Source organism: Strigops habroptila, chromosome 13, assembly GCF_004027225.2.
Source record: "Strigops habroptila isolate Jane chromosome 13, bStrHab1.2.pri, whole genome shotgun sequence".
Taxonomy (NCBI): Eukaryota; Metazoa; Chordata; class Aves; order Psittaciformes; family Psittacidae; genus Strigops; species Strigops habroptila.
In genome coordinates, this window is record NC_044289.2 from 15,368,945 (window position 1) to 15,389,133 (window position 20,189).

Consider the following 20,189-nt stretch of genomic DNA (forward strand, 5'->3'; position numbering starts at 1 on the left):
CAGGGCAGGGAAGAGGGAATGGGGATGGAGGCAGAGAACAAGGGAGATGGCAAGGGACAAGACAGATGGGTATAGGGACAGGGAACAGGGATAGGAGTAGGGAGCAAGGACAGGGACAGGGGAAAGGGGCAAGAAACAAGGACAGGGTCCAGAGGTGGAGACAAGGGCCAGGGCCGGGGATGGGGACAGGAGCAGGGCCAAGGACGGGACCCCCGCCCCGCAGCCCCGTCCTTCGCAGCCCTGGGGGCTGGCGGCAGGAGACAAAGGCGGTGGGAGGCAGCGGAGTGTGTCCCACCCCCCGTCCCCGCGTGTCCCCATTGTCCGTGTCCGGGGAAGGGGGAGGAGGGAACCGGGGGGAGGGACCGGGGACCCCGCACCGCAGCGCTGCCCGGGGCTCCCCGCGCTGCCGGCGGCTCGGGGGGCTCCGGGGGGGGTCCGGGCGCGGCCGGGCGGAACGGCCCCATTCCCCCCCCCCCCCGCCGCCTGCCTTCCTCCCCCTTATCCTCCTCCTCGTCCCCTCCTCCTCCTCATCCCTCCTCCTCCTCCTCCCCGCCGCCCTGCTCTCTGCCTGCCTCCCCGCCCCTCGCAGTCGCTCCCCGCGCCTCGCCGTCCGCACAGCGGGGCCGGAGCAGCGGGCGCAGCGCGGGGCCGGGCCGGGCGGGGCGGGGGCCGGTGCCGGGGCCGGGGCCGGTGGCGGTGCCGGTACCGGAGCTGTCCAGTGCTGAGGGCGCCGGCCCGGCCCCGCCATGCCCCGCTCCTTCCTGGTGAAGAAGCTCAAGGCGGAGGCATTCCCGGCCGCCGGGGCCCCCGCGCCCCCCTACGCCCCCCTGGAGCCCCCCTACGCGCTGCCCGGCCCCGCCGCTGGTGATGGTGAGTGCGGGGACGGGGAGTCTGGGGGGGCCCCGCCGCCGCTATTGTGTGTGCGACCGCCGGGGCACCGGCTGGACCGGGAGCGGGGCAGGACGGGGCGGGGGTCTCCGTCGTGCGGGGGGTGCAGCGGGGCGGTGTAGGGGGGTCGGGGTCATCCCTCCGCACCTTGTCCCCCCCCCGGGGCTCCGGGACCACCGGCCTCAGCCGAAGTTCGTCCTTTGGGAAGCATCCCCGGTGTGACAGCGGCATCCCCGCAGGCAGGCCCCCCCGCCCCGGCCGGCCCCGCTCCCTCCAAACCGGGGTACAGCGGGGCCGGCCCCTTCCCAAGACAAGTTTTAGGGGGGTCCGAAGCCGCCGGGGCGCGGGAGGCAGCGGAGCCGCTCCGAGCCCTCGGGTTTCATTGTTCGCCGCGGTGCCCCGAGCCCCCGCGGGAGCGCGGGGGGGCCGCCGCTTCCCCGGGGCACCGGGAGCAGGATGGGGAGAGGTGGAGGGCAGCCCCACACACACCGCAACGCTGGGAGAGGTGCGGAGGGGTGGGCTGGGGGTGTCTGGGGTCCCTGGAGCCGCGTCCTGCCGGGGGACCCTGGGGGGGGCTCAGGGGGTCACCAAGGGGCAGACACCCCCGACGGGGCAGCCCAGGGACCTGCCCTGGGAGAAGGGACCGAAGGGGGGGTCCCGTCCCGGGGCGGGGGCTGGCGGGTCCTGGCTGCTCGGGTACCGGGATGCTGAGCCGGATGCGGGAATGGGCCTGATCCAGCCACGCACAAGCCAGCATCACCCCATTGCTGCGTTGCTTGTCCCCCCTTTGGCTGCTCCCCAGCCCTTGGTGGCCTTTCTGTGCTGGGGGCAGGGTGTGAGGCCCTGGGGGTGCTCAGCTCCCCCCCCCCCCGCATCGGGAACCAGAGGCCGGTGGGGGAGGGATGTGCTGCAGCTGGGCAGAAGCTGCCGACGCTGCTCTCCTGGAAATAACCTTGCTGCATGCTCGGAGGCAGCGTGAGAAATTGCTGAGCAGAGCGCTTTCTGCACAGCCCGCGCTGTCAGCACAGTGTGTGGGGACGGGGGGGCCGAGCTCTGCCCCTGCCACGCAGCCCCCTCCCCACCGCAGGCACCCCCAGACCCTGTGGGACAACCAGCAGCAGCCGCTCGCCCTGGGCTGGGGTCCCATGGGTGGGAGATGCCATGGGCAGGGCCTGGGTTTAGGGATGCTCAGCGCAGCTGGGGCAGGTGTCATGCATGGGTGAGCCTGGCCATGCACCGACACCAGCCCCCCGGCAGCCCCCACTGCCATCAACAGCGGGGATGTGTCCTCTGAAGCAGGACAAGGGCCAGTCGCACAAGGAAGGAGAACACTGGGACCGGTTTGGGGGACCTGAGGTGGCAGCGTGTCCCACAGGGTCACTGGCCCGGCAGGGAGAGGACTGCACTGCTCCTCCTGCAGTGACCTTCATGTGCCAGCACGGAGGGATGGGGATGCCCACGCGGTGCCAGCTCTGCCAGGGTCAGGAGTCGGGCCATGAGCAGACCTGCACCAATGTCACACAGGGGTGACACTACTGGAGCAGCACTGAGCCCCGTGCTGCGCCTGGGGGGCTGCAGGCCCCTTCCCCTTGGTGTAAGCCCATTGCCCCAGTGCTGCCACCCTCCAGGAGCTGCCCCATCCCAGGGGAATGTCCCTTGTAGGGGTCAGGGCGAGGCTGGGCGCCTTTCCCATCCCCTTTGCTGCAGAAGGGAAACCCAGGGTGGGCTTTTCCCGCTCGCGGTGCCGGCGGCGGGGAGGTGGACGGAGCAGAGCTCATTACGGTGAACAATGAGGCTCTGCACTGACAGCTGTGCGGCGGCTGACGGCCCCCGGGGGCCGCTGCAGCACCCGGGCAGCCGCAGCTGAACCTTCCGCAGCCCCATGCCGCTCCCACCTCGGGCAGCCCCGCGGGACGGACCCATCCTGCTGCAGGTGTGGAGCAGAGTCAGTCCCAGGGTGCATGAGGCAGCTCCAGTGCTCAGGGGCAGCCCCCGGGGCTGAGCGGGGACAGGGTCTGGTGCGGGGGGAGCACAGCCTCGGTTCTGCATCCCCAGTGGTGCTTTTGGCTTGTGGCTTTTCCCCATCGCCGGTGGGGCTGGCCCGGAGTGACGGTGACCCCGGTGTGTCGCCCCTGCAGGGTACCTCCAGCACTGCCTGGCGCCAGCGGGCTATGACACCGACAAGAAGCAAGGGCTGCCACCACCGCCGCCGGACCCGGCCTATGCACCCGGCCATGAGGAGTACAGCGACCCCGAGAGCCCCCAGTCCAGCTTCTCCGCCCGCTACTTCAACGGGGAGGCGGCGGTGACGGACAGCTACTCCATGGATGCCTTCTTCATCACAGACGGGCGGTCGCGCCGGCGCAGCGAGAGCCAGCGCCGCGGCAGCCACCGCCACTCCTGCCCCGAGTGCGGCAAGACCTACGCCACCTCCTCCAACCTCAGCCGGCACAAGCAAACCCACCGCAGCCTGGACAGCAAGATGGCGAGGAAATGCCCGACCTGCGGCAAGGCTTACGTGTCCATGCCCGCCCTGGCCATGCACGTCCTCACCCACAACCTCAAGCACAAGTGCGACGTGTGCGGCAAAGCCTTCAGCCGGCCCTGGCTGCTGCAGGGCCACATGCGCTCGCACACCGGGGAGAAGCCCTTCGGCTGCTCCCACTGCGGGAAAGCCTTCGCCGACCGCTCCAACCTGCGTGCCCACATGCAGACCCACTCGGCCTTCAAGCACTACAAGTGCAAGCAGTGCGAGAAGACCTTCGCCCTCAAGTCGTACCTCAACAAGCACTACGAGTCCGCCTGCTTCAAGGGCTCCGAACACAGCTGTGCAATAGGGAACTAGCCCCCCAGCCCCCTGTGGCGCATCCCCATCCCTATCCTCATTCCCATCCCCATCCCAATCCCCATCTCTAACTGCATCCCCATCCCCATCCCATCCCCATCCCAATCCTCGTCCCCATCCCCATCCCTATTGCCATCCCTGTCCCCATCCCAGTCCCGGTCCCCGCGCCAGCCCTCCTGCAGCTGCTGCCAGCCCAGTGTGGCTGTGCCGTGGCTGGAGGATGCGTCCCCACAGACTCACTCCCCACCTGGGAGGAGGGTGTCCCAGCGCTCCTGGGAAGGGCTGGATCCAGCCAGGACCACAGCAGGACCTGGCTCCTTGCCCGCAGGTCCCTGAGCCCCCCCGCAGCCAGGCAGGTCTCTCTGCGGGGGACTCACCCCAGGACCTCTTCCAGACCCAGGAGAGACTTTTCCTCCCCCAGCTCCTGACTTTCACCTCTATTTATTTAATTTATTACTATTATTTATTTAGAGCTGCTGCTTCTCCTCCCCGGCAGACCCCGGGGGAGAAAGGACATTTTTCTGCTCCCCCTCCAGGAGCAAAACCTCACCTTGACCCCTAACGCTGATGGGACCATGGGCTGGTGCTACTGATGGCTTGGCAGGACTGACGGATGGTGCGGCCGGGCTGTTGGTCGCCCCTGGAGTCTGGGGTTCCTGCAGCCCACTGCACGAGCCCTGGGGCACCCTAATGCCCCTGCCCAGCATGATCCCATGGGACATGGCCCCGTGGTGCTCAGCCTGGCACTGCGGGTCCACAGCTCCAGGAAGAGCAAGGGGCTCTCAGCAGAGGCCCGCGGGACACGTCCCTCGCTAGTTCCCAGCTCCCGGCTTGGTCAGGCACAACTGGGTCCTGCCATGGTGATGGGCTGGGGAACAGCCCCCCCGGGGCTGGTGCAGCCCCCTCGCTGTGCAAACAGCCAGGCTGGCAACTGGGCTCAACACCCAGCCCTGGGGCAGCACCCAAACCCCCAACAACCCCCCATGTCCCCAGAGCCTCTGCCCGGACCCCTCGCCAGCCCCCCTAACCCATCGCCCCCCCACCTGCGCTCAGGAGGAGGGGGTCAGTGTAGCCGTCAAGTTTGGGTGAGTCTATTTATATTATTCTTATTTATATTATTTATAACTTATGCTTTTCACTATTTATTTGCCAAGACTGGCAGGGCCGTGCCAGCGCTGGCTCGCAGGAGGTGGCAGAGCTGCAGCAGAGCCGCCGTCCCCAGGACGCAGCCACGGTGACACGGATGGGGACAGCACCCCGAGAGCGGACCATGCAGCGGGCACAGAGGCAGGAGGGCATGAGCTGGCCCGGGAAGCCCGGGCCCTGCGCCCTGCAAGCCTCCCCCAGAGGCAAAGCCCTTCTCCCTTTGTCTTCCTCGCTGCCGCAGGCTCCCGCTCTGCTCCCTGCCCCTCAGCAGTGGGGACAAACCAGCCATTCTATGCAACGTCCCAGCGGAGCATCCCCGGAGCGAGCGCCGTGCGTGCGGCATCCCGGAGCGGGGCCCGACCCGCGCCTCCGCTTCCTACCTCGGGCCGCGAGCTGCCCCATCACCCCGTGCCGGTCCCCGGTACCTTCGGGGTCCAACCCGGCACCCCGCGGGGCTCGCGTTCCCCCCACACCGTCTTCCTGCGCCGTCTTCCTCCCTGCAACGTCTTCCTCCTGCCGCCTCGGCGCTCACCTTGCTCACGGGCTTCACGCCGCCTCGGGGATGTCCCTGTCACGGTCCTCGCTGCCGTGCCGCCCGCACCCCGCGCAGGGGCAGAGCATCGCCGCGGCCGCGCAGGCAGCCCGCCAGCGCGTAGCAGCAGTTCAGGCTTCCCCCGCGGTGCCGGCGCGGCCCCGCGCCTCTGCCCCCGTCTCTCCTGTAAATAGCAGATACTACAGCAATAATTTTCCGTGCATGATAGATTTTTTCTGCCAGGTTTTGTACTCGCCAACCCCCAGTAGGAGAAATCTACTGAGAACCGGCCGCCCGCAGTATTACTTGTAACGCAATTCAGGGATATAAAAGGGATTTCTGCCACTAACCCTGTGTCTCGGGGGATTTGTACAGGGGGGTGGCTGGTGGTGGAATCTCATCCCGTGGAGCCCTGTCCCCACATCCAAGGGCAGAGCTGGGCAGGCGCCCATCCCAAGGGCATCATCTGCCCCAAGCAGAGGTGCCCTGGCACCTGGAGCACCCGGCACTGCCGCTTTGCCTTGCCAGCTCCGGCAGCAGCCAGACACCCCCCTGCTGCGGCGAGCGGTGTGTTGGGAACATCACCCTGCCTGGGAATGCGGCAGAGCACTGACCTGGAAGTAAAGCGCCGTGTGAAACCCTGACAGTGGGGCTCAGAGCCCGGTGGGCATTCCGGGGGGGCCCAGCGATGCTCACGCACACCCGTTATCACCCCTGGGGCTGGGCCGTGCCAGATGGGGAGGATTTGGTGAGTGTTTGCATCCCCTCCTGCCCTCACAGGCACAGGTTGGGGCGGTGAGAAGAGCTCCAGGGCAGGCAGGAGCTCCTGGATTCCACTTGCTGCCTTCCCTCCTGACAGATGGGTGCCAAAGGGAGAAGGTGAGTTATTTTGGGCCTCCAGGTCATCAGCAAAGCCCTCACTGAGCCCTGTGCTCCTGGTGGCATTGGTGCTACCCCGCAGGCCAGAGCACAATAATTCACTGTGAAGTCACCACCGGATTCATCCTGCAAAAATCTCATCCTGCAGCCTCGTAAACCGGTTCCTGACCCTCCCCATGACTGTTCCTCACATGGGCAATGCCCGGCCACACTGGTGTGTTTCCGAGTCAGCACTGGGGCTGGGGACCCTCCACGCCCCCCGGGACCCAGGGTGAGGGGACCGGGAGCAACCATCCAGTGGCATCACGGATCCAGGCTGCCTCCACCGGTGGCGTGGGAGACCCAGTTCTTCCCGAGAGCATCTGCACCATTTGGAACAGTGGGCTGGAGAAATGACCTAGAAAGATTCCGAGCCAGAGCGCTGCGGTGTGTGCCTGGCTGCAGAGCATCCACGCTTCACTGCTCAGCTCTGGAGCTGCCTCATGCCTCCTCTTCCTCGCTGAGGACCCTATGGGCATTGGTGCAGCAGGTATGGGTGGGGGCACATCCCAGCTCCTATGAGATGCTGCAGGCTGAGCCTTAGTGCCTCAGCACGGCCAGGCAGGAGCAGAGACCCCCGGGCAGCCCCCAGGCAGGAGTGGAGACCCCAGCACATGGAGCAGCCCCGGAGCGGGGCTCAGCCCTGCCCGCAGCCTCGCCGGGGCGGAGAGCAGCGGGCACCCGGCCAGGCGGCGCTGGCACCGGGCCCGCAGCCTGTCCTGCCCCTTCACTGTGACTCTGCAAAACGCCGCCGGGGCGGTGGCAGTGGCGATGGCCGGGCCGGGAGGAAGTAAAGGGGCCCGGCTGGGCTCTGCCCTGCGCGGGGTGGAGCGGTGCGCTCGGCCGGGCAGGCAGGAGGAAGGCCGAGGCCAGGTCCGGGCAGCAGCAGCAGCCATGGCCGAGCCCGGGGACCAGAGCATCCACACGCAGCACATCTCGGATGTGCACAACGTGCCCATGCGCGTCCTCATCCGGCCCATCCCCGCGAAGCTGGAGCCGGACAAGGTGCGGAGCCTTATGGAGACCCTGCAGGTGAGCGGCCCCACACCCCCCCGGGACATCCCCGTCCTCGTGATGGGGACCCCCGGCACAGGGGGTGTCACTACCGGTGGGTCTCGTCCTTGGCAGGAGGACCCCGAGCGGGTGCCCCCCATCGACGTGCTCTGGATCAAGGGCACCCAGGGCGGGGATTACTTCTACTCCTTCGGGGGCTGCCACCGCTTCGCCGCCCACCAGGCGCTCAACCGGGAGACCATCCCCGCCAAGATCATCCCGTCCACGCTCAGCGACCTCCGCACGTACCTGGGCTCCTCCACGCCGCTCCTGCGCTAGCCCGGGGCACTGGCGCGGCGGGGCCGGCAGGTGGCGCCGTTCTGCCGCGGTGTGCCGGCACCGGCGGCAGCGGGGACCGGGACGGGACGGACCGGGACGGACCGGGATGGGATGGGATGGACCGGGACAAGATGCACAGGGATGAACCGGGATGGGAGAGGATGGACCAGGACGGGATGGGATGAACCGTGACGGAACAAGACGAGATGGACCAGGTTGAACCGGGACGGGATGGGACAGAATGGACCAGGATAGGATGGGATGAACCGGGATGGGATGAACCGGGTTGCGATGAGACAGGATGAACCAGGACAAGATGAGATGGGATGAACTGGGATGGAATGGCATGGCATGGCATGGGATGAACTGGGATGGATTGGGATGATCTGAGACAGTCTGAACCAGGACGGGACAGGACAGGCTAAACCGGGCCACAGCTCAACAGGGATGGGCTCAACCAGGACGGGACGGACTGAACCAGGGCACAGCTCAACCGGGAATGGCTGAACCGGAACGAGTTGAACCGGGGCACACTGGAACTGGGCCAGGCCACAGCCCATCCAGGGCACCGATGAACCAGGAAGGGATAAGGGCAAACTGGGACACAGTCAAAGCAGGACACAGCTGTACTGGGAGGAGGCACAGCTGAACCGAATGGCCAGTCCCCACCGACTGTGGGCTCACCCTGTGCCCGTATCAGGAGGACCCTGGGCTCTGCTGGTCCCAAAAACTCCTGTCCCCATCCCTGGACACATCCCATGGGAACACCCGCTGCTGTACCCGGAATAAAGGTGATCAAACCCCCACGGCTCTGGGGCCTGGTGCTGGGGGATGTGCTCTGCAAAGGGACAGATGCTTTCCTTGGGGATGGATGCTCTGCACGGGGACGGATGCTGTATTCGGGATGGATGCTCTGCCAGACCGCACTGCCATGCAGCTGAAGTCAGGGTCAGCTCTCATGTGGGAGCACGTGGTCCCACCACGCTGGGATGCTGTCACTTCTGCAAACGCCACGTCTTCACCCCATGTGCAGGCTGGAAAACCCGCCCTGAGCCTCCCCTGGGCATCTCGGCATCCCTCTGAGCCGGGAACCTCGGTCCAGGGAGGGGAAAGGCCACTGACTCACCCACCACACTGTGAATCAGCAGCAGGACTGGGACAGGAACCACAGCCAGACATTCTGCCCTCGCTCTGCTCCCTCAGCCACGCTCCTTCCCGGATGGATCCTGTCCTGCCAGGGCAGAAATGGGCGGGGAAGAGGGTTTGGGAGGAGGGCACAGAACCCCAGCAGCAGCTCTGTATGGCAGGAGCTGGCATTGCTGCCCATCACCCTGTGCTCCCGCAGGAGCTGATGGGGAGGAAGGCCAGGGTGGGCTGGGGGCTGCTGTGCCAGAGCCTCCCCCTGGCCCCTTCCCTCACAGAGCCAAGGGAAGAGGCTGGATGGAGACTCCGGCTCCATGTGCGGCCTCCAAGCCGCGCTCCGGCAGGAAGAAGCCCTGGAAGCGCTCATGGAGCGAGCAGCCCTGTCCATGGCTCCCAGATGGGCCGTAAATTTCTCTGAAGAATCGTGGCGTGATAAAAAGTTTCCTCTTGTTACAGAGATGGGGGAAAGGGAGGAGGTGGCAGCTCCTGTGGCAGCGCGGCACGGCACCAGGGTGCTCTCGGATGGGTACCCCATGGCACAGACTGGGCTGTGCCCCCAGTGCTGGGCATCTCCCATGGGCTCTGCTCATCCCCATCTCCCCGGGTTTGTGCCCCTTACACAGGGAGCTGGATGGGAGACAGCTCAGCAGAGCTGGGACCCCATGAGAGGGAATGAACCAGATCCTGCACCCCCTGCACCAGCGCCAGGACACCCATGCCAGCCCCATGGTGCCCTGTGGCACTGCTCCCAGGGCTCGGTGGCACCGGCTGGGACCCAGGACCGGTCATTGTGTCCCAGGGGCTGTGTGAGCATCTCCAGGGCTGATGGTCACATCCTGGGGCTGGCACAGTGTGAGCAGCATAAGCTGGTCCCGTTGGTGCCACAAGCCCCGGCACAGGACCGGGCCTCGCCAGAGCCGGTGATCCCACATCGGCTTCATCCGTCCGTCCGTCCGTCCATCCCTCCACCTGTCCCCCTTCCCTCTGCCTGACCCGGGGGTCTCCAGTGTCGCTGCTGACAGCCGATCCCGGCTGCCTCCAATCCATTCGTTCCAGGGCAGGAACAAAGGCGCTTTGTGGGCTCCCCCCGGCCCGCGCTGGCTGGGGGGGTCCTGCCTCCGGAACTGGGGCAGACTTTCCCGCACGACAGGCATGTAATGCCTTCCAGACCCACAGCCCCGGCCGGCAGGTACAGCCCAGTGCATGGAGGGGGCCTGGGGCACCCCACACTGCCCCGGGGACCCCCAGGGACACCCCAGGGGGGTCAGGCAAGGACCTCAGCCAGGGCAGGGGCTGCTCCTGTGAGGAAACGCTCCTGCTGCCCAAAAGGCTTCACCATTCCTGGTTCCATTGAGCCCTTTCCGCTGTTCCTCCCCAACCAGGGGGGCTTTGGGGGCTCCCAGATTTGCCCGTCCTGGTTTCCCTGTGTTGGCAAGAAGGGCCATTCCCGGCCGTTCCCATACACTGGGGGTATTTGGGGGGTGTGGGTGAGTGGGGCCAGGCAGTGCCGTCAGGAGTCTTGGTGGGATGGGATGGGATGGGATGAGGTGGGACAGGATTGGATAGGGTAGGATGGGGTGGGAAGGAATTGGATAGGTGGGATAGTATGGGATGGATGGGATGGGGTGGGATGAGATATGATGGGATGGGATATGATGGGATGGGGTGGATGGGGTAGGATATGATGGGATGGCTCGGGTCAGCCCAGCACTGCTTCAGTGGGGCTCAGCAGGGTCAGACCCGGTGTCCTGGAGGCCACATGTGCCGGCGCTGCCGCGGGTCTGGAATCCATTTGCCTCGCCGGCAGCGGTGTTTTCCCAGCAGGGCCGGAGCAGCCCCCGGGGGCTGGGGGCAGCCCCGGCCCCGGCCCATCTGCTCCCTCTTTGTTTTCTTACACTTAAGTATCACCTCGCAGATAAACACTCCCCAGCGCGGGGGGCAGGGGGCACTTCCCTGCCAGCGGAGCCAGGACCCAGCCCCGGGGTACCCAGCACCCCAGCCCTATGGGTGCCCCTCCACTGGCCACCCTGGTCCTGGGGATGCCTGCTGGGTTGGTGCTCAGGCCATGTCCCCTCCATGCCACACATTCCATGCAGCTCCCATCCACCCCCTGCCCTACATCCATACCCAACCCACGGTGCTGCCCACTCCATGCCCAGGGCAGTGGGACTGCAGCCCTTGGTCCAGTGGCCAGTTTGTGTGGTGGGATGTGCTGGGAGAGCCAGGATACCAAACACAGCCACGTCCTGGCACCCACTCAAGAGGTTTGCGATGCCACAGCCTCGTGCTGCCCGGCTGAGTCAGTGCTGGTGGATGGGGGGGTCCGGGCATGGGGACACACACATCCTGTCCCTTGTGCCCGCCGGGCAGCACAGGAAAACCTGGCATGTCCTCCAGCCCAGCGGCAGCATCCACAGGCAGCTGGCACAGGGACAGGCAGGGACAGGCCGCTTCCCATGGCTCCCGTGGCTCCTTCTGTCCGTCTGTCCTCCCATGTGCAGGGCATGTGTGTGATGCTCACACACACAAACATACATGAGCCGAGCCAGGGAGCTCTCTGCAGCAGGAGGTGGTGGCAGTTGGGTTGTCCATGTTAACCTACACACGCAGACGTGCTCATGCACATACACACATGTATAATGGCACACACGTGCATGTACCCCCCCATACTCACATATATCCATGCACACACATGCATGGACATACACACCCATGCACACATGCCCATACATGCATAGATGCACATGTGGATAGCTGAACATCCACGCACATGCCTGCACACACACACATGCATTCACATGTGCACATGCATGCAATGCCCCCCCCCCCCCCCCACTGCTGCTTCCCAGCCCATGTACCCACACGTCCCGTTCGCCGCCGCAGCAGCACAGGCCACCAGCGCCCCACACATGGCCATGCCCCCCCAGAGAAGCCCCAGGGCTCCCCCAAGCCTGTCCCCGTCAGCTGGTGGCCATGTGTGGGGCGGCGCAGCTGAGTACACAGCCCCTGCCATCCGTCTTGCTGCTTGTCAGGGCCGGGGGCTGCTGCGGCCCCCCAGCCGTGGCCCAGCGGGACGCCAGGGCGAGAACAGGGCAGGAGCTGGGGGTCCCCTCCCTGCGCAGGCACCTGCGGGCTCCCTGCCTGCATCCAGGGGCTTGTCCATGCCCTGCTCTGCCCCTCTGCAGGGGTAGAAACAGCCCCAGGCAGGGGCTATTGCCAGGGTTAAGGTGAGGTGAGGAGCAGCAGGGCATGGAGCTGGCAAGGGACATGTCCCCTGGCCATGTGGATGCCTCCAGCCCCCGGCACAGCCCTCTGCCCCCCACAGTGTGATTTACAGGCTCTGCAAAGGGAGACAAATGGTGAAGGAAAACAGGGCAGGGGTCCCAGGGCGAGGGGCTGCCTGTGACCTGTGGGGGGGACCAGGGCCGTTTGCTCACAGCCGGTGGGATCGGTGGGCACTGAACCAGTGCCGGTGCTGGGCAGCACAGACACCCTGCCATGGTCCCAGCAGCAATACACCATCCCCAGAGCCCCGCCATGAGCTCCAGTTCCACAGCCGTGGGACTTTGGCCATGGGCCACATCCCCGTGAGCCAGGTCCTGCCCTCAGCTCACCTTTGCCATGCCCGGAGCATCGCCAAGCCACCGGGCCGGGGAGGAAGGCAGGCAGGAAACCTCCCTCCTGCTTGGCCCAGCTGCCTGCCCCCCGCCTGCTCTGGGGGTGCTGGCCTTGGGGTTGGGGGGCGAAGGCAGAGGGGGACCCACACAGACATCCCTGGTGAGGAGGAGCAGGGGGTGGCCATCAGTTGTGCTATCAGGTGCCCAGGAAGGACCAGGAGCCACCCGCAGGGACACCGGTGGCTCCGGCTGCTGCCAGCTCAGTTCTGCCCTCGCAGGAAAAGCCTCCTCGCTCCCACTGCCGGTGCACACCGGAGGGAGGAAACGCTCCTGCTGCCCGGCAGCGCTGCCTGCGACACTGCCCGTGCCCCTGGCTACGTCCCCCCGGCCCCTGCCGCGGTGGGCAGGCGGGTGCCAGGCCCTGGGGATGGAGAGGTGATGGGTGCAGAGCATCCCTGCAGGGCTGCCTGGTCCCTGCCTGCCCCGGGCATCCTCCCGGGCACAGACCCCATCCCAGCGGAGCACAGTGGGCTGTCGGAGCAGCGTGTCCCCTTCCAATAAACACCCTGGGGACTGCACCGGTGCCACCCGCTCCTGGGTACCGGCCCCATTGCGTCTCCCATGCGCCAAGTTTGCCTCATGCAGGACCCAAGGCTGGCAGGGGCTGGGGACACGCTACCCATGGGTGGCACTGCATGTGGCATCACTCCGCAGCCCGTGGATGCCAAGGGCTGTGGCACAGGGAGCACTTCCCATGCGGTGTCAATGGCAGCGGCACCACCGGTACCACCGTGGGCAGGACCCGGAGCCCGGCGCCGGTGCAAGGTGCGTGGCCAGCCCGGCGTGCCGGAGCGGGGCCAGGCCCGCGGCCGCAGCCAGCGCTGGCTCCCGCGGGCCGGGGCGAGGACACGGCCGCTGGCCGGAGGCGCGGGGGGCCGGCTGGGGGTGGGCTCCGGCGCCAGCCCCTCCCCGCCCGTATAAATCCCGATTCCCCCCCGCAGCCGCTCGTCCCAGCCCTGCTCGGCCGCCGGAGCGGAGCAGCCGCGGGGAAGGCGTCCGGTGGCGGCCGTGTCGGCAGGGGAAGGCTCCCCGCAGCCCCGGGGGGTGCCCCCAGCAGGGCCTTGGGGGGCACGGGCGGGCACCCCACCATGGCCTTCACCATGCTGCGCCCCGTGGCCGCCCGCGTGCTCTACCCCGACCTCAGCATCCTCTCGGAGGACGAGGAGAACCGGAGCGAGAGCGACACGTCGGACCAGTCGTTCGGGTGCTGCGAGGGCGCCGAGGCTCGCCGCAAGCTGCCGCGCAAGCCGGGGCCCATGGTGATGGTGAAGCAGAGGCAGGCGGCCAACGCGCGGGAGCGGGACCGGACCCAGAGCGTCAACACGGCCTTCACCGCCCTGCGGACCCTCATCCCCACCGAGCCCGTGGATCGGAAGCTGTCCAAGATCGAGACCCTCCGCTTGGCTTCCAGCTACATCTCCCACCTGGCCAACGTGCTGCTGCTGGGCGAGGGCTGCGAGGACGGGCAGCCCTGCTTCAGTGCCATCTACGGGGCCAAGGGCGACCTGGACAGCAAGCAGCCCCGCAGCATCTGCACCTTCTGCCTCAGCAACCAGCGGAAAGGGGTGAGCGGGGCGCTGGGATGGGGGTCCCTGGGAGAGTGGGGCAATGGGATGGGGGTCCCTGTGCTGAGGGGCTCGGTGGGAACCGTAGGCTCTGGCTCCAGCTCCCGCTGGAGGCTTTGGCTGCTCCCGGCCAAATGCTGCTCGTAGTCGCACGCCCACAGCTCCCGCTCGCGTCAGAGGGCCGGGCTGCTCCCCACGTCCATCCGGGATGGGAGGTCTCGGGGGGTTAAACAGTCACCCCGGTGCTGGGGGCATTTGGCTGCCCTCGGGAGGGGAGCTCAGAGCTTGAAAGCTGACCCCATCCCCAACCCCATCCCTGTCCCCATCCCAAACACTGTCCCCCCAGGCAGCTCCTGATGTGATGAGGCAGGGCACAGAAGACACCCCACTTGGGTCCCCCATGCATTGACCACACACAAGGTCTGTCAGCAGTACCAGCACAGCTCCCACATGGGCCAGGGGGATGAGCTGGGCCATGGCATGGAACCCCTGCCCTGCCTGACCCCCCAGAACCCTGCGGCTCAGAGAGCACCTTGCCTATGGTGACCCCATCCCGCTGTCCACGCTGGGATCCTGGGTGCCCCTGGAATGGGCTGTGCGGGGTGCAGGATGCAGGGTGAGGGGCTGGCAGCATCCTGGTCCCATGGGCATCCCTTGGCAGGGCCATGAGCAGGGGCTGCTGGACCTGCCACCGTCCCTACAAGCCCCCCAAGCTGTCCCGTGTGTGACCATGGGACACGATCCGGCCCTCGGGGCTCTTTCAGTTTCTGCTGCACCATTTTAACTGCTCCTCCTGCTCCCATCCACCGGACTCTGCAGCTTCCACAGCCCTTCCCAGGGGACCTCCAGCCCTGATCCTTGTTATCGCTGCTCTGGGCTGGGACCCTCTGGCCGCGGCTGAGCTGTGTCCCTGGGCTGCTCCCTGGGGCCAGAACTGGGGGGCTGGCACAGTGCTGCACCCCCAGGGGACCCTGCAGAGGTACTGGGGCCAGGGAGCTCCTGTGGCACCCACAGCTATGGGGACAACGGCAGGAGCTGGGCTGGGACCCGGCTCTGCGCCTGCTGGGGCTGAGGCTGGGCTGTACTGGGCTGGAAATGGGTTGGGCTGGAAATGGGCTGGGCTGGAAATGGGCTCTACTGAGCCATGCTGGGTTATAATGGGCTGTTCAGGGCTAGACCTGGGCCATGCTGGTCTGTGCTGGGTTATACTGGGCACTACAGGGCTGAAGGTGCACTGGGAGATGGGTTTGAGCCTCCTCATCCCCAGCAGGGCTGTGGGTCTGTCCAGGGCTGTGGGTCTGTCCTGGGGCCACAGGTCTGACCACAGCAGCACTGAGCACCCACAAGGGCTGTGTCCCTGCATGGTGACAGGGCAACGGGCACCCACCTTAGTGTGTCCCCATCACAGCACCCACCTCCCAGCCACCTCCCAGCTGCTCGCCAGGCAGGGCCCTGTCTGCCTGTCCATCCTGAACCACCCCAGGACAGCAGCATGGACCATTTCAGGGTGACTCCTCCATGCGGGGCAGCACAGGGTGGTGTTGGGCAGCAGTGGGGCACCCCACGGCCAGGACACCCCCCGGTGCCTGCAGCTCTTCCCTCCTCTCTCCACAGGGCGGCCGGAGGGACCTCGGGGGCAACTGCCTGAAGGTGCGGGGGGTGACCCCACTGCGGGTGTCACGGAGATGAGCCGGGGCCCAGCAGCACCTGCCTGACACAGCGGCAACGCCAGAGACCGCAGCGGGGAGGGAGGGAGCCGGAGCCCGCGATGGCGGCAGGGCCGCGGGCTGGCACCGCACCGGCACCGGCACCGACACCGACCCCGGCGCCGGCAGCGGGGCGGGAGGACGCTCCCATGGCCGAGGCTGCCGGAGAGGGGGGTCCCCGCGCCCCGGGGCTGCACTGGAAGGGGCGCGCTGGGGCCGGCGTCGAGGCGCTCCGGGCTGGGCACACGGTGCCGGTCGCGGCCCCGCGGCGCTGGTTGTGCTCCTGCAGCCGCCTGGAAAATAAACCTTATTTTTCTGATGGGCCGGTGCCCGGTGCCTGCCTGAGCCCGGCGTGGGGCAGGGTGGGGGGCACGGGGGGTACCCAGCATGGCCCCAGGACTGTGACACTGGAGCCAGTGTGACCGTTCCATGGGATCCACATGGGGTGAGACCCCCGGGCACACGCTGTCCCTGCATCCCCAGCCCTTGATGACAAGTTTGGCTCCGCAAGGGCTATGGAAGCCCCAACACCATCTGCACTGTGCCATGCCACGGCATGGGGATGGCGCTGCCAGCCCTTTGATGCAGCCATGAGCGCCCGGGTGGTGGGTTGGGGTTGGTGTCGGTGCTTTTGTGCCTTCCCCTGTGCCTGGACTGCTGTGCCTGCCGCTACCGCAACTGCCACCATCACCGCGATGGCCACCGATGGTCCCCACCACCGCGACTGCCACCCCCATGACTGCCACCAACACCCTGATGGTGCCACCAACACCGTGATCGTCCCCACCATTGCGTCTGCAACTGCTGCCACTGCCACCACGATGGCCACATGTGATGGGGCTGCAGCAGCAGCATCTACAAGGGGTCAGATTGGGACAAGGGGGGTTCCCAGGCTGGGCTCCCCCCGGGACGCTGCTCGGGGGGGTCTGGTTCAGCTGATGTCAGGGTCATCGGGCCTGGGAAAGGTGCTGCCGTGCCGAGCCCCACGGCTCCCAGGGGCCCACAGCTGCAGAGGGGGCTGCCAGGGGGGGTCCTGTCCCGTCACCCCAGGGTGCTGCAGCCAGTGGGGAGCAGGGTGACACCAGGAGGGTTCCGCAGGAGCCTCCCCCTGCCCAGCCATGCCAATGGGTGTAGCAGGAGCCCACCTTTTGGCTCCCCCGTCCCAGGCTCCCCCTGTCCCGGGTTTGATTTATGGAGCTGACAGCGCGGTGCAGCTGTGAGAGCTGGTCCCAGGCAGGGACCGGGGTGGGTGGGAGAGGTTTGTTCTCAGCGTGGCTAATGTGTCCCAGACCCCAATAAACAGCCGTGAGATTCTCCAAACAACCCGGGACACAGGATCCTGTCCCCGGGTTTATCGGGGGGCAAAGGGGGGTGCTCTGCAAACAGCCTGACCCGCACATGAAAGGGGCTGTGCCCCTGAGTGGTGGCTCCAGAGCCCCCCGGGGCCAGCAAGGGCCGGTGGTCCCAGTGCTGGGGGCACAGCAGGGCCCAGCACGCAGTGTACAAGCCCCAGTGTGTCCCAACTGCCAGGTTGTGGGTCCCAGTGTGTCCCAGGGCTGAGAATGGGGGTCCCAGCATGTCCCAGTGGCAGCAATGAGAGCCCCAGCGAGCTCCAGTATAAAGGCCATGGGTCCTGCTAAGTCCCAGCACGGGAGATGGGTACCCAGTACATCCCAGTGGCAGGGACTGGGACCCCAGAAAGTCCCAGTGCAAAGGCCATGGATCCCAGTATGTCCCAGTACCAGGGACTGGGGCTCCAGCAAGCCCCGATGTCAAGACCACGGAACCCAGTATGTCCCAGTACTGGGGCCACGGGCTCCCAGCAATTAGGGACACAGCAAGCTCCAATGTAACAGCCATGGATCCCAGCACATCCCACTGTTGGGGCTGCGCATCCCAACATGTCCCAGCACTGAGGCTGTGCATCCCAGCATGTCCCAGCACTGTGGCCATGGGTCCCAGCACGTCCCAGTGCCAACCCCACGGGTCCCAGCACATGCCGGTGCCAAGCCCATGGGTCCCAGTACATTCCAACCCCTCCCAGCACCACGAGAGGGAAACGGTGACTCAGAAGCGCTGGAGCCCGTGGGGCCGGTGGGAGCCGGGTGCCCCTTTGCCCTGAGCGGGGTGAGCGCCGCAGCCACCAGCACCGAGCCCCGGTGCCGGGCACCGCAGCCCCGCGCTCCCCTCCCATCCTCTCCCCTTCCTGCGCTCGGACACCCTTGGAAAGGCTCTTGGCCGCTTTCTCTGAGACAGGAAGGTGTCCCCGAGTCTCAGGAAGGAAAAACACTCAGTGCTGAACCCACAAAGACCGTCTCCGAGGGGCCGGGGCTGGAGAGGCTCCAGGCCTGACATCACCTGGGAACTGGAACCAGAACCGCAGCTGCACTCCGCGCACGGTATTTTTTTCTTTAACTTGTGTTTTTAAACTTTCTTTTTATAGAATTCTCCTTTTTTTTTTTTTTTTCCCCTTTCCCTTCTCCATTCCCCTCCCAAATAGCTCAGCCTCTCCATGGCCCGGCCAGCGAGGCTGGAATGCAGCAGGGCTGCACCCGCAGCCTGAGCCCTGTGATGGTGGGATGGCCAAGTATGGGTCTGCATGGGCTGGAGCTGCTGGAGCCATGGGCAGGGGCTCACTCCCCACTGATGGAGGGCCAGGTCCTCATAGTCCCCAGCCCTGCTGTGCATTAGGGCTGGTGGGAAGGGACCCAAAGCCACGCAGGGACCCAGAACCATCAGTCCAGCCATGGGGGTGTGGGAGGATGGAGGGCAGAGGGGTCTGTGCTGCTCCCCTGACTCACAGCCCCTGGGATGTGGCAGCAGGGTCAAACCATGTCTGAGCCTGAGCCTGTGTCTGAGCCCGAGCCTGTGTCTGAGCCTGAGCCTGGGTCAGCCCAGCCAGAGCAGCCAGCCAGGGCTGGGTGACACAAAGGCAGATTTCAGCCCCAGGATCCAGCCCTCCTCCATCCATGCCTTGTCCTTTGGCAACACCTTTGGGTGCTGCCTGGCCCTCCCCAGGCTCATCCCAGCACAGAGGCTCAGGACAAAGATCCCAATGTGTGCTGTGCTGGCGCAAGCTCAGCACTCACTACCTGGGGAATCCTTCCTGTGACAGTGACCACAGCAATGGACTGAGCATCACAGGTCACCCCCGGCCCCACTGGACCTGTGAAGTGACCCCCAGGGTCTAAGTAGCAGCGGGTGGGTATAGGGGGATATGTGAAGGGAAGGACCAGGGAAGGATGGGCAGCCAGGGCTAGGATGGGAGAGGGTGGATGAGGTGGGATGGGATGGAGTGGGGTGGGATGGGGTAGGGTGGGATGAGCAGACCAGGAGTCAGTGTGGTGGCCCCCACACTCGGACACTGACCCTGCCAGCACCCTACCAGTATCCCTGGGGGAGAACCAGAGCAAAGGGTCTGCTTGAGACCCCCAGGACACCCGCCAGCTCCTCATCACCCCACCAAGGACAGTGGTGACCCCGCAGCCTCGCGCCATCCCTAAGGGACACGCAGCCGAGGTCCCACGTGCCCCAGGGGCGCAGGGGACACTGGCGCAGCCCCCTCGGAGCCGTTCACCCCGCCAGGAGCCGGTGCCAGCCGCGGTCCCCGGGGACACGGGCCCCGCCGGCAGGGACAGGGTGTGAAGCGCGGCGCGGGGTGAAAGTCAGGTTAATCTCCCGCTGGAGCTTCCCTCTGCAAACAATAAGACAATGCCCGGCCGGGGCCGCCTGCGTAACCAGCGGCGCGGAGGGGAAGTTGTAATATTTGCATTTAGCACTCAGTAAATTAAGGAAGAAAGAGGAAAAAGCGCTGGGGGTAATCAGAGCCGGGCTGGCCCCGTGCCCTGCCCCACTGCCAGCAGCCCCAGGGGGCTCAGCCCCACAAGCCACCATGAACGGGCATGGATGGGAAGGGAGATGTGTCCCTCGATGGACATGTCCCCATCATTGGGACATGCAGCCAGAGGGTCATGGCTCGGGTGCTCACGGGCAGCGCTGGCAGCAAACACAGATCTCCTGCAACACCAGAGGAGGGATCTGGGCCAGGAGTTTATTTTAATCCAGACCTGCTCATGGGAAATCATCTCCTGGATCTGCGGCTGAGGGCGGCCGAGAAGGAGAGGTGATGAGGGACGGTCACCTCCAGCTTGTTGGGGGTCTGGGGATGGACCTGGGGCAGGGGCAGCTCTGCAGGGCTGGACTTAGGAGGGGGTCCTGGCTGCTTCCCCCCTGGGCAGGTCCTCACTGGGGTGGCAGAACTGGGGGCATTTGGGGAGACCCAGGGTGCCCGTTGCGGGGCACAGGGTTCGACCCCAACCTGCAGGGTCTGAACCAGGGGCTTGGGATGGCTCCATCTCCTCCATGTGCCTGTGTCTCCCCCATTTGGGGAGCCCAAGGTGGGGGTCCTGGTGCAGAAGGGCTGGGGCAGGCTGGGGC

At 66.3% G+C, this 20,189-nt stretch overlaps 2 protein-coding genes across 2 annotated transcripts; both read left to right on the top strand.

Moving 5' to 3' along the window:
• The first annotated feature begins 547 nt into the window (after positions 1–547).
• Positions 548–5,760, top strand: SCRT2 (scratch family transcriptional repressor 2). The gene is made up of 2 exons (XM_030503123.1): positions 548–870; positions 3,027–5,760. Exons 1-2 carry the CDS (start codon positions 747–749, stop codon positions 3,731–3,733), a joined length of 831 nt encoding a protein of 276 aa, XP_030358983.1. The 5' UTR covers positions 548–746; the 3' UTR covers positions 3,734–5,760.
• Positions 5,761–13,434: 7,674 nt separating this feature from the next.
• TCF15 (transcription factor 15) lies at positions 13,435–16,071 on the top strand. Its single transcript, XM_030503136.1, has 2 exons — positions 13,435–14,046; positions 15,661–16,071. Exons 1-2 carry the CDS (start codon positions 13,570–13,572, stop codon positions 15,733–15,735), a joined length of 552 nt encoding a protein of 183 aa, XP_030358996.1. The 5' UTR covers positions 13,435–13,569; the 3' UTR covers positions 15,736–16,071.
• Positions 16,072–20,189: the final 4,118 nt, after the last annotated feature.